Source organism: Pogoniulus pusillus, chromosome 41, assembly GCF_015220805.1.
Source record: "Pogoniulus pusillus isolate bPogPus1 chromosome 41, bPogPus1.pri, whole genome shotgun sequence".
NCBI lineage: Eukaryota > Metazoa > Chordata > Aves > Piciformes > Lybiidae > Pogoniulus > Pogoniulus pusillus.
This window is the reverse complement of record NC_087304.1, coordinates 6,178,274-6,186,667: the sequence shown is the minus strand read 5'-3', so window position 1 is coordinate 6,186,667 and position 8,394 is coordinate 6,178,274. Positions and strand designations below refer to the sequence as shown.

The 8,394-nt window shown below is 56.1% G+C and overlaps 1 protein-coding gene across 3 annotated transcripts; it reads left to right on the top strand.

Annotated features, from left to right (window-relative positions):
• The first annotated feature begins 1,065 nt into the window (after window positions 1-1,065).
• Window positions 1,066-6,425, top strand: CNN2 (calponin 2). Of its 3 annotated transcripts, none has more exons than XM_064174891.1 (7): window positions 1,066-1,166; window positions 4,054-4,175; window positions 4,689-4,755; window positions 4,846-4,983; window positions 5,107-5,223; window positions 5,808-5,954; window positions 6,121-6,425. In XM_064174891.1, exons 1-7 carry the CDS (start codon window positions 1,104-1,106, stop codon window positions 6,295-6,297), a joined length of 831 nt encoding a protein of 276 aa, XP_064030961.1. In that variant the 5' UTR covers window positions 1,066-1,103; the 3' UTR covers window positions 6,298-6,425. The 3 variants fall into 3 exon arrangements, with proteins under 3 accessions (XP_064030961.1, XP_064030960.1, XP_064030959.1); XM_064174890.1 differs by having other exon boundaries at window positions 6,031-6,425; XM_064174889.1 differs by having other exon boundaries at window positions 4,846-5,223; window positions 6,031-6,425.
• The last annotated feature ends 1,969 nt before the right edge of the window (window positions 6,426-8,394 follow it).

The following is an 8,394-nucleotide window of genomic DNA, read 5'->3' as shown; positions in this document are numbered from 1 at the left end:
GTCTCGCAGAGAAGATGCTGCTGCCTTCCCGCGGAGGGAAGCCTCTCCGGGGGTGGGTGTTTGCAGGGCGACTTTCATTGCTTGCGCCCCAGAACTGCGTGGAAGGGATCTCGGGGGGGACGAGAGCTGCCAAAGCACCCGGAATGACCCCGCCTGTGCTCCCCCTGCCCCCTCCCCAGGCCCCTCTGGGGGGTTTAACTCTTCCTTGGGGGTGTCCATCAGTCCCGGGAGGATGAATTCTGTCCCACGGGGTGCTACTGGAAGCCCTGGGTGTAAGGTTGAGTGGGATCCCACTCGTGGGGTGCTCCTGGCTCTGCCCACCCTCTCGTGGGTTTGATGGTGGTGCCAGGAGGGCTGTTCCCCCCCACCCGGAGTCACTGCCCTGACCTTGCCCCCTGCCATCCTGTGGTCGCCCTGCACCCACGGCCCGCCCCGTCTGTGACCCCCACCCACGGAGTAACGGCCTCACAAGGACAGCACGCGGTGGAGAGGCAGCTAAAGCCCCGCGGAGGGGCGGGAGGGGACAGGGCACCCCACGGGAGTGGGGAATCCAGGCCGGATCCTGCCCTGGCCGCTGCCCTCCGGGCTGCTGGGGGCGGGGAGAGAATCCGCTTCATCTCCGAGACCCCCCCCGCGTGGCCACCTCTCGTGGGCGCGGAGCAGCCGGGGCGGATCACGGGCACGGACCCGAGTGGGAGCCGGAGCTGGCGTCCCCCGGGAGTCGGAGGGAGCTGGACGGGGGTCGCTCAGGGGTCGTTGTGGGTGCGCCTAAGTGTGGCTGTGGGTGCGTGTGGCCGTGGGTGCCTCGTCCCGGGCTGTGCCCACGGGTGCCCGAGACGGCTCCAGCCCCAGTCCCTGCCTCCCGCGGGTTCCCGGTCCGCCCCGCCGCTCCCCGGGTCCCGGTGTCGGGTACGGGACCCCGCCGCGATCCGGCCGCTCCTGCCCTTATTTGGGCATTTTGGCCCCGTCCAATCAGCTCGGGGGGGCGGGGCCCGACGCCTTCCCCCCCCCCTCCCCTCCCAGCCCCTCCCGCCGCCGCCGCTCCCCGGTCCCTGCTCCCGTCCCGGTCCGGTCTCGCTCCGGTACCGGTTCCGCTCCCCGCCATGAGCAACAATCAGTTCAACAAGGGTCCGTCCTATGGCCTCTCCGCCGAGGTCAAGAACCGGGTGAGCAGCGCCGGGGGCCCCGGTGCTACCGGGCAGGGGCGAGTCCGGGGGCCTGGGGGCATCGAGGATGCCGGGGACACTGAGCTCCGCGGCTCCCGGTGCTTCCGGGGAACCTGCAGAGCCGAGCGTCCCGGCACCTCGGCGGGGAGGGCTCCACGCCGCTGCGGGGGCTGGGCGAGCCCGGGGGTCCTGGCGCGCAAAGTGCGCCCCGTGCGCGTGTGGAGCCGGAGGGGTCCCGGTGCCACCGAGAGTAGAGAGCTGGAGGGTCCGGGGAGAACGGAGAGCAGGGAGTCCCGGGAGGATGCGGGTAGCAGAGGGGATCACGAGGATGAGAAACCAGGGGTCCCGGCAGGATGCTGAGCCGAGGCTCCCGCTGCTGCCGGGACTCTGAGAAGCGGCAGACGCCGAGGCTGGACTCGCAGTCTCGGGATGCCTAAGCTCTGCCCACGGGGTCCCGGGAAGGTGTCTCGGGGTCCCAGGTACCGTCCGCCTCTCCCCCCCTGCTATCACCTCCTGGCCCTGGCAAACCTCGGGGCTCTGTTCCTGTCCGCACTCGGGGCTGGGGGCAGTGGCCTCAGAGCCCCCCCCTCGGCTCTTGCTGTAGCTCCCCGAAGCTTCTCCACGTTCTGGTGGGATGCTCCCGCCTGGGTGCACCCAGGTCACCCTCAGCCACCCAAGCCTCCTGTGCCCAAACAGCTCTGCCCCGAGGCCGGAAGGGGAAGGGGGAACTGATGCCTCTGGCAGGGCTGTTTACACCGCAAGAAACGAGTTGGGTGCCACAGGGTACAGGCAGCACCCCCCTGCCCTCCAGCAGCCCCCTGCCCATGCAGGTGACATCTCCCCTCCACTAAAACTCTGGGGTCAGAGTTGGGGTGCTAATGGGTGCAGCCTATGGCTCTGGGTGCCACCATCTGGGTGCCACCATTTAGGTGCCACTTATCTGTTCCCCTCGCAGGGGACTTGGCTGCTGTGGCAGGGGGTGCTGGGGCACTGCAAACACAGGGGTCCTGCCAGGCCGTGGACGAACAGGGAGATGCAGCAGCCTTGGCCCGTTCCCTGCTCTGCCACCCCAGGTGGTGGCACGGGCAGCGGCCACGGTGCGAGGCTGTGCCTGGCCCTGGGGGGGCAGAAGTTGAGCTGTGGTCATCCCCAGCCCTGAGGCTGCCCAGACAGGGCTGGGACGGGCAGCAGGAGCTGAGCTACGCGCGGCTGCGTGGGGATGCAGTGGCAGTGGGGATGCGGTGGCAGTGGGGATGCGGTGGCCGTGGCTGGCCCTGCCCATCCTCACGGGGAGTTTGTGCTGGGTCCCGGAGCAGGGACGGGTCCCTGCTTGCATCTGGGCTGGGCTGCAGCAGTGCCGAGCGGATGGACACACGCCGGGGCCCTGCTGCTGCAAGCTCTTGGGATCTTCGGCTTGATTCAGCAAGACTGAAGCCAGTTTAACTGCCTCGCTGTGCCTGCTGACATCACCGACTGGGAACCAGTTAAACCAGTGGCTCTCTCCCAGTCCCTGCCAGCCTTTGGAGACCGGGCTGTGGTGGGATCTGTTCTGAGGGCTGGCCCCCTCTGCTCTCTTCCATGACCCTGTGCTGGCTGTGTGGTGGGAAGAGAAACTGGCACCGTCTGCCCATGCTTCAGAATCAGCTGGTAGGATGGTGGCATCCCCTGCCTGGGACTCATGTGATGTCCTGAGTGTGACCCTGCTGGGCTGGACTGTCCCTGTATCCCACACCAGTCCAGCTTCCCCTTCAGGCTGGTGCCATGTGCCCACAGCTCTGCACAGCCTATGGGCACGGCTGGCATCTCCCCAACATGGGCTGTGCCCGTCCCAGGGTCTCCCTGCATCCCTTGGGGACTCACAGCCCCAGTGTGCACCAGCATCAGGAAGGGACAGGATGAAGTGAGAGGTTGGTAGCTGCTTTGTGGCCATCTCCCGGAGCTGGCTGAGTATAGGAGGGGCTGGAACGGGGCAGCAGCAGCACTTGGGGCTTCCAGGCTCTTCCTCCCACCCCAGCCTGGTCCCTTTCCCTTCCTTCGCTGGCCAGGGCCGGGGGGACGCTCCCGGTGAGGCTGCTGGGCTGGGCAGCTGGTCTCCATTTGGGAGGAGGCTCCGCATTCCTGGCATAGCGGCGGTGACCAAGGAATCTGCGGCTCTGGGCGGCGCATTCAGCCCCGCCGGAGGGAACAGCATCGTCCGGCCGGGCTCCAGGGGACAGGGAGGAGCAGGCTCTTGCGGGGGACATTCCCCTCAGCCCCCTCATGTGGTTCCTCTTCGTCCTGTTGGGAAGGTTCAGAACTGTGCGAGGGGCATCGTGCTCCACGGGCAAGGACGCGGGATCCAGCCGTGCCAGCTGCCAAGTGCTGATGGCTGATGCTCGCGTCCCCGTTGCCAGGCAGGGGCACAGACAGGGGCGTGGGCAGAGGAATGGGCAGGGGTGCTCCTGCTCCACAGGGGTGCTCCTGCTCCACAGGGGTGCTCCTCCTCCTGCATATCAACAGGCTAAAACCAGCTGATGGATGAGATGTGGGAGGCTGGAGGTGAGGGGAGATGTCGTCCCCTGTGACAGGGTCACACCGTGGCTTTACTCACGGCCTCTTGCCACCTGCCACCCCCAGAGGGGCTCCATCCTGGCAGGAAATTGTGTCTCGGTTTGTCCAAGCTGCTCACTGTGCCCATCTTCCCCCCCTCCCCCCAGCTCTCTGGCGCTGGGGGCACCTGGGGGCAGGTGCTGGGGGCAGGGTGCCAGTGCGTCTAAGCCTCTCTGCAGATGGTGCTTGGGAGGGGACTGCTGCCCCCAGACCTCACTGTGGGACCTGCCCTGCCACGAGAGGTTAGGGCTGCACACCAGGGCCATAGCTGAGCTGTCCCCTCGCTGTCCCCTCCCAGCTCGCCCAGAAGTACGACCCCCAGAAGGAGGCTGAGCTGCGGACGTGGATCGAGAGCGTGACAGGGCAGCAGATCGGACCTGACTTCCAGAAGGGGCTGAAGGATGGAGTCATCCTCTGCGAGTGAGTCTCACCTGCCCTCCCAGGGACCGCCCCCGCCAGCCCCTGGGGCGGGGAGAATGGGCCAGATCCAGCCCTGCCCACGCTGCTGGAGCCCCCAAGTTAACAGCAGCCAGAGGTGCTGCTTGCCCAGAGCTGCCCTCCAAGTGCCCATGTCGCAGAATCATAGACTCAGGGTTGGAAGGGACCACAAGGAGCAGGCAGTGCCAACCCCCCTGCCAGGGGCAGGGACACTCTACCCTAGAGCAGGCTGCACACAGCCTCAGCCAGCCTGGCCTCAAACACCTCCAGCCATGGGGCCTCAACCACCTCCCTGGGCAACCCCTGCCAGGCTCTCACCACTCTCATGTCTGGGGAGGAAGCCCTGGGGACCAGCAGGGACCTTGCTGGAGGGGATCACCTGCTGCTTACAGGGGACACCTGGGCTGGACCTTCCCAAAAAGGGACTCGTGCACCTCTGCCCCAGCAGGGGCTCTGCCCTGCTGCAGCCCCCCACTCCCCTCTGCCCCTCTCCAGGCTGATGAACAAGCTGCAGCCCAACTCGGTGAGGAAGATCAACCGCTCGGCACAGAACTGGCACCAGGTAGGTGTGGGCAGCCCTGCCAGAGAGCCCCAGCTCCACCCTGGCCCCTCTCCTGTCACCCACCGGGGTCTTACCCCTCTCCTCCCCCAGCTCGAGAACCTCTCCAACTTCATCAAGGCCATGGCCAGCTACGGCATGAACCCTGTGGACCTCTTCGAAGCCAACGACCTCTTTGAAAGTGGCAACCTGACGCAGGTGCAGGTGTCACTGCTGGCACTGGCGGGCATGGTGAGCAGCAGGCACCAGCCTCTTGGCTGGATTTCTGGGCTGGGGCAGTGCCCATGGGAGCCCAGAGCTCCTCCTGCCCGGGGAGTGGGACCTCCACTCTCCCTCACCACTCCTCTCTGGCAGGCCAAGACGAAAGGGCTGCAGAGCAGTGTGGACATCGGCGTGAAGTACTCAGAGAAGCAGCAGAGGAACTTCGATGAGGCCAAGATGAAGGCTGGGCAGTGTGTGATCGGGCTGCAGGTGGGCATGGGCTGCTGGGCGAGGGGGGGGACGTTCTGCCAGACCCCTCCCTGGCACCGTCACAGCTCCTAACGCAGCTTGGAGGGGACCTGAGGCTCAAGGTGCCTCAAGTGTCCTCAGGAGATGGCTGCATCTTGGCTCTGTGTTGGGCACTCATTGAGCAGGAGGCTGTGCCTGGGCTGGGTCAGGGGGTGCTGGCTGTGCCCCCATGGCTGTGTCTGGGCTGGGTCAGGGGGTACTGGCTGTGCCCCCATGGCTGTGTCTGGGCTGGGTCAGGGGGTGCTGGTTGTGTCCCCATGGCTGTGCCTGGGCTGGGTCAGGGGGTGCTGGCTGTGCCCCCATGGTTATGTCTGGGCTGGGTCAGGGGGTGCTGGCTGTGCCCCCATGGCTGTGCCCCCATGGCTGTGTCTGGGCTGGGTCAGGGGGTGCTGGCTGTGCCCCCATGGCTGTGTCTGGGCTGGGTCAGGGGGTGCTGGCTATGCCCCCACAGCTGTGCCCCTGTGGCTCTGCCCCCACAGCTGGGTGAGGGTGGGGTGAAAGGACACATGGGGCATCGCCCAGTCCTCACCTGACTCCCTTGTCAGATGGGCACAAACAAATGTGCCAGCCAGTCTGGCATGACAGCCTACGGCACCAGGAGGCACCTCTACGACCCCAAGAACCAGATCCTGCCACCCATGGACCACTCCACCATCAGCCTCCAGATGGGCACCAACAAGTGTGCCAGCCAGGTGAGACCCACAGCCCCGGTGGGGAGGGACAGCAGGGAAGACCACGGCTGAGCACTGCTCTGTCCTGTCCTTCCAGGTGGGCATGACAGCTCCTGGCACCAGGAGGCACATCTACGACTCCAAGACGGGCACGGAGAAGTGCGACAACTTCTCCCTGTCGCTGCAGATGGGCTCCAACCTGGGCGCCAGCCAGAGCGGGCAAGTCTTCGGCCTCGGCCGCCAGATCTACGACCCCAAATACTGCCCGCAGGGCAGCCAGGGCGAGGCTGCCAACGCTGCCTGCGGCCAGAGCGGGGACGCCGCTGGGTACCACTGCTACCGGGAGGAGGAGGAGAGCTACTGAGCAGGGCAGCCCCCGGCGCCGCCTCGCACCCCCCTCGGCAGCCGCGTCCCAGCCGCCAGCTCCATCAGGATCTTTCTTTTGGAGGCCTCTTAGGGTTTGGAAGTCTTTTAGGAAGGGGAAGATTTGGATTGGGTAAAAAATTGCCTTTTAAATGGATTCGATTTGATTTTTTTTCAGTTTCAGTTTGATTTTTAGTTTCGTTTCTTAATCAGTTCCAATTTTTTAATTCTTTTTTTAATTTATTTTTAGTTCACTGCGAGTTTTTTTTCGTTGCTTTTTGATTCGTTTTTATTTCCTTTTCGACTTTCTAATTTTATTTTTGGTTGGTTCTTTTCTTTTTTTGTTATTTTGTTTTTCATGATTTTAAAATGGCTTTTAAATTTATTGTTTATTTTTATTGGATTTAAAAAAAATCATTTTTAAGTTTTTCATGTTTAAATTTTTCATTTTTATTTTCATTTATATTTTATTTTCATCTTTATTCCTCAATTATTTTTTATTTTCATCTTTATTTCTTAATTATTTTTTTATTTTCATCTTAATTTCTTAATTTTTTTCATCTTGATTTCTTAATTAATTTTTATTTTCATCTTTATTTCTCAATTATTTTTTATTTTCATCTTTATTTCTTAATTTTTTAATTTTCATTTTTATTTGTTAATTATTTTTTATTTTCATCTTTATTTCTTAATTTTTTTTATTTTCATCTTTATTTCTTAATTTTTTATCTTGATTTCTTAATTAATTTTTATTTTCATCTTTATTTCTTAATTATTTCTATTTTTTTATTTTTCTTTTACTTTTTATTTCCAATTATTTTTTATTTTAAATTCTGCTTTTAATATTTATTTTAAACTTTTCTTTTCAGTTTTATTCTTTGTTTTAATGTTTTTATGAATTTTTTTATTATTTCTTAAACTTTTTTTTTATTTTTACTTTTTAAAAAGTGTTGAAATTTTCATTTTTATTTTCATTTTTATTTATTAATTATTTTTAGTTTTATTTTTACTTTGCAAAAAGTGTTGAAATTTTCATTTTTATTTTCATTTTTATTTCTTAATTATTTCTCTTTTTATTTTTGTTTCTATTTTTTCTTTTTAATTTTTAAATTAAATTTAATTATTTTTTATTTTAATTTTTATTAAATTACTTTCAATGTTAGTTTTAATTTTAATTTTATTTTTTATTATTTTAATTCTTATTTGATTTGATTTATTTTATCATTTTCATTTTCATTTTTATTTTTTATTATTTTAATTCTTTTAAAAGTTTTTAAATTTTCGTTTTTCTTTTCTTTTTTTTTAATGTTTATTTTAAATTTTATTTTATTTTATTTTATTTTTATTTTTAAATGATTTTATTTTTTAAAAAAAGTTTTTACATTTCTTTTCTTTTTACTTTTTTTAATGTTTAGTTTAAATTTTATTTTATTTTCATTTTTATTTTTATTCTTAAATGATTTTATTATTTTTAAAAGTTTTTACATTTCCTTTTCTTTTTTCTTTTTTTTTTACTATTTAGTTTAAATTTTATTTTATTTTATTTTATTTTCATTTTTATTCTTAAATTCTTTTTTTATTTTTTTAAGTTTTAAATTTTTCTTTTCTTTTTTCTTTTTTTTCCCCATTTAGTTTAACTTTTATTTCATTTTCTTTTTAATTTTTTAATTATTTCAATTTTTTTTTACGTTTTTCATCTCCTTTTCCTTTTTTTTTCGTTCTCATTTTGAAGTTGATTTTTCATTTGGGCTGAATCCTTTTTTCCTGAGCAAGGCAAGCAAAGGTCCTGCGCCCAGAGCCCAGCTGCTGTGGGCACACGGCACAGCCCCCGGTGCTTGCGGCGCGAAGGCAGCAGATGCCCTCAGTGCCAGCAGGGGACGGTGGCTCCCCTCGCTCGGCCAAGGCAATGCACTCCCACCCAGTGCCCGCCGTGATGCCCACCCTGCTCGCTCAGCACCCCCAGAGCTGCATCTCGCCCTCAGGCTGGCAAGACCTGACAGAAGAGGGGCTTGAGGCAGTGGCATTCAATGAGAGATCCCTGCCAAGGAGCGGGGCAAGCCCAGAGGGCTGCTGGGGCACGTCCTGGGCACTGAGTGTG